The 3,441-nt window shown below is 38.8% G+C and overlaps 1 protein-coding gene across 1 annotated transcript; it reads right to left on the bottom strand.

Moving 5' to 3' along the window:
• Nucleotides 1-2,127: 2,127 nt before the first annotated feature.
• On the bottom strand, nucleotides 2,128-2,876 carry LOC136323601 (keratin-associated protein 3-3-like). Its single transcript, XM_066255454.1, has one exon. The coding sequence runs from the start codon at nucleotides 2,814-2,816 to the stop codon at nucleotides 2,520-2,522; it is 297 nt and encodes a 98-aa protein (XP_066111551.1). The 5' UTR covers nucleotides 2,817-2,876; the 3' UTR covers nucleotides 2,128-2,519.
• Nucleotides 2,877-3,441: the final 565 nt, after the last annotated feature.

Raw genomic sequence — 3,441 nt, 5'->3', positions numbered from 1 at the left:
ACATAGGTATTAAACTTTACTCTTAGGGAGGAATATATGAATTTGACCCCAAAGACAAGGGAAGTAAAGGCAAAAAGAAATATATTTGGACTGTGTTAAACCAAAAAGCTTCTGCACAGCAAAAGAAACCACCACTGAAACAAAAAGGCAGCCACCAGATGGGAGAAGATATTTGCATTCATTCATTTTTAGAGGCCCCAATTTTAAGAAAATTAAAAATGCTAGAACTAAGGAATACAATTTTATAATAAAATATCACTAAATTTGGAAAATTTTAATCATTTTTTTCCCCCAAAATTTTCTGCCCTACTTTCTCTCTCATATTGTTTTGGGACTCCAATTTCATGTGTGTGCAGTCACTTAATATTGTCCCTCAGGCTTTACAGGTTCTGTTCATTTTTTTAATCCTTTTTTTTCCTCTACATGGTTTTTATAATTTTGATATCTTAATTTATTGACTTTACCACTAATTGGCAGTTTCTAATGGGTTATTAAGGCCACCTATTGAATTATTTATTTCACACTGAACTCTTTAGTTCTAGAATTTTTATTTTCTCCTCTTTTAATTTAAATAATTAAATTTAACTTGTTATTAATTTATTAAGTAAATGTGTGAAATTTTACTTTTCTGTTGAGATTCCTTATTTTGTCTACTCTTTCTTTCACATCTTGTCCATATATTTTTTTAAATCAATGAAGACATTTGTAATAACTGTTAGAAAATTCTTGTCTGCTAATTTGAACATCTGTGTGTCTAGGGACCTGTTTTTATTGGCTGCTTTTCCTCTTAATTACAGATGACATTTTCCGGCTTCTTCACATGTCTGGCAATTTTTAATTATATGCTATTCATTCTGGGTGATATATTTTGGGAAGTCTTGATTATATTGCAGAGTTTAAATGCTGAGTTTTATTCTGACAGGAAATTGAATCACCGGAAGATTCTCTTGATCCTCTCAGGCTTGGCTGTTTAGACCTTTCTAGGACAGGTATAATTTGGTGTCTTCTTTACTCAAGGTTGTGACCCTTACTTACTCTTTTGGTGTGTCCTTCTGGAACATAGATTGAATGCTTGAGGTACTCACGGAGCTTTATCCACTCTGGATGGGCCGGCACTTCCCTATCTGTTAGTACTGAATGACTTCCGGTATCTCCAGTTAGCTTTTTGTTCACCAGCAGACACTTCCTGCTCGCCTTACAGAATTTCATCTGTGTGCATGCAACCCAGCCCTCTGAAAATACTTGAAAGAGCTTTCACGCAAACTTCTGCATCTTCCTTCATGTATCTTCTTCCTTTCTAGAACACTGTTGAGCAAATTCCAGCTGTTTCAACTCTACTTCGATATGCCACTTGTGCCTCAAACTTGACATGTCTAGAGCAGAACACAGTATTTCTTTTTAAAAGTTCTCCTCTGATCCCTTCTTTCCAACTCTGCTCTGTGGGTGACGTAACTCTACTACTTTGCCTTTCTTTGCCACTCTCTTCTCTTTCTTACCCCTTTGACCACTAACTCCAGTCAGTGTGTCTTTGACTATGTCCTTCTCCTCTTTATCACGTGGCAGCCATCTTAATTTCTTAATTGTTCTCAATTTTATAGTAGCACAGCACTTTACTAATGCTACTGCTAGAATACTTGTAATTTTTTTAGTATAATACAATGCCTGACATCCAATAAATAATTGTTAATTATAGGAAGGAATGAATGAGTATTGTGTATGTATCTGTCTCACCTGTCAGACTGTCAGTTTATTTTGAGCAGGGACAATAAAATGCAGAACATACAATAGATATTAAAAAAAACCCCAGAAATTCAATAATAACATTATTATATTATTAATATTTTGCATAAATAGATCAGGTCACCTGAATTAGTTAATATGTTGATCTTTAGATTATGTTCAGACTTTCCCAACCTGTCTTACACTGTGTCTTGAAAGGACAAATCAGAGAAAGTCTACATTCAGGTATGCCAATATAATGAGCCATCTTGTATGCAAGGCCATTTAGTTTTTGTTCCAAGCACGAAATATTTGTACCACCACCATTTTCAGCTTTGCAGATGTTCTCAGTTTTTCTTAAAATGCTGACTCCTGGAGTTAATAAATACATTTAATTAACAGAAAACAAAGTAATTGTAGACATTTGTGTTATGCCAGAGACGTAAATTTTATTAGGATGATCCCAAAGAAGCTGCCCGGTTTCCAGGAAGATGCTGCTCAAGACTGAGAACAGAATTCCCGATTACCCAAAGAAAGATATACTTTAATATGAAGGAGCTGAATAATGTCGGACTCCCCTAGGCATCCACCTGCTCAGATTGTCCTTGATTACTGATATCCACTACATGGCATTGAAAGAGCCTTGATTTCTTTTTGGGGGGAGGGGTGTCAGTGATAGTGCCATCCTTGTTCCAACTTTGAAAGTAAGGTCAGTTACTTGCAGGTACTGAAGACAGGTGATCAATAAAGCTTCTGGGTTGACTTTTTTTCATGTCCGGCCCTGGGCGAAGCGGCATGGCTCAGCAGCAGCACGGGAGGCAGGGCTCACAGCAGGGCTGAGTGTAGGTGGTGAGGTTGATGGTCTCCAGGTCTGGGGTGGGCTGGCAGGAGTTGAGCAGAAAGCAGGTGGGCACACAGGGCTGAGGGATGTGGCAGGGTGGGGGGCAGTTGTCACAGCAGGTGGGCTCCAGTAACCAAGTCGTGTGTGGGCAGGTGCTGGGCAGGCAGACCCCACAGCGGCAGCACTTGTCCGAGGAGCAGATGGTGGTGGCGGGGCCGGTGGGGACGCTGCAGCAGCAGGGAGTACAGCAAGCCATGGCGGTGGGAATCTGCGTTTTTTATTGGTTTGGTTTCAAGACAGGCGAGGTTTCTGAGATGCGAATGTCTCTGCTTGCTCTGGGGTTCTTATATACCCTCCCTAATGGGTGTCGGTCCAACCAGAAGGCTTCTTTCCTGGTTCTTGTTTATGTTAGTGTATCCACTATCCTTTGAATGATTTGACATTTAGATGCTTGTAAACAGTCTCTATTCTCTTAATTAACCTTTATTTGAATTCCTGGCTGAATTTGAGCTGATTACTCTGGCTATTTGTCACTGGAACAGAAGCTTTATGAGGTATCATCAAAGCCTTCTGCTATTATGAGTCCAGCAGCAGCCCTGCTGGGGAATATTGCATCAGAATACAACCACAGCATGTAGGTCTTATCTCTAGTTGTGGTCAGTTTTTATCTCTTCACTTTTATCTGTATCAATTGATTGGACAAACTAGGTCTTGTTTTAAAGAGCTAAACTTAATTTTAGTAACTTTCTTTTAGCTTTGGGACCTTTCTAAAAATTAATGACTATTCAACTGACATATAGTTGGCATGTCACAATGTATTAGTCTGAGGACTTTTGAAGATCAGACTTACATTGATATGGTGAAATACACTATTGAGAAAT

This window comes from Saccopteryx bilineata, chromosome 2 (assembly GCF_036850765.1).
Source record: "Saccopteryx bilineata isolate mSacBil1 chromosome 2, mSacBil1_pri_phased_curated, whole genome shotgun sequence".
NCBI classification, from domain to species: domain Eukaryota; kingdom Metazoa; phylum Chordata; class Mammalia; order Chiroptera; family Emballonuridae; genus Saccopteryx; species Saccopteryx bilineata.
Note: the sequence above shows the minus strand (reverse complement) of the source record. Positions and strands in the feature narration are given on the sequence as shown.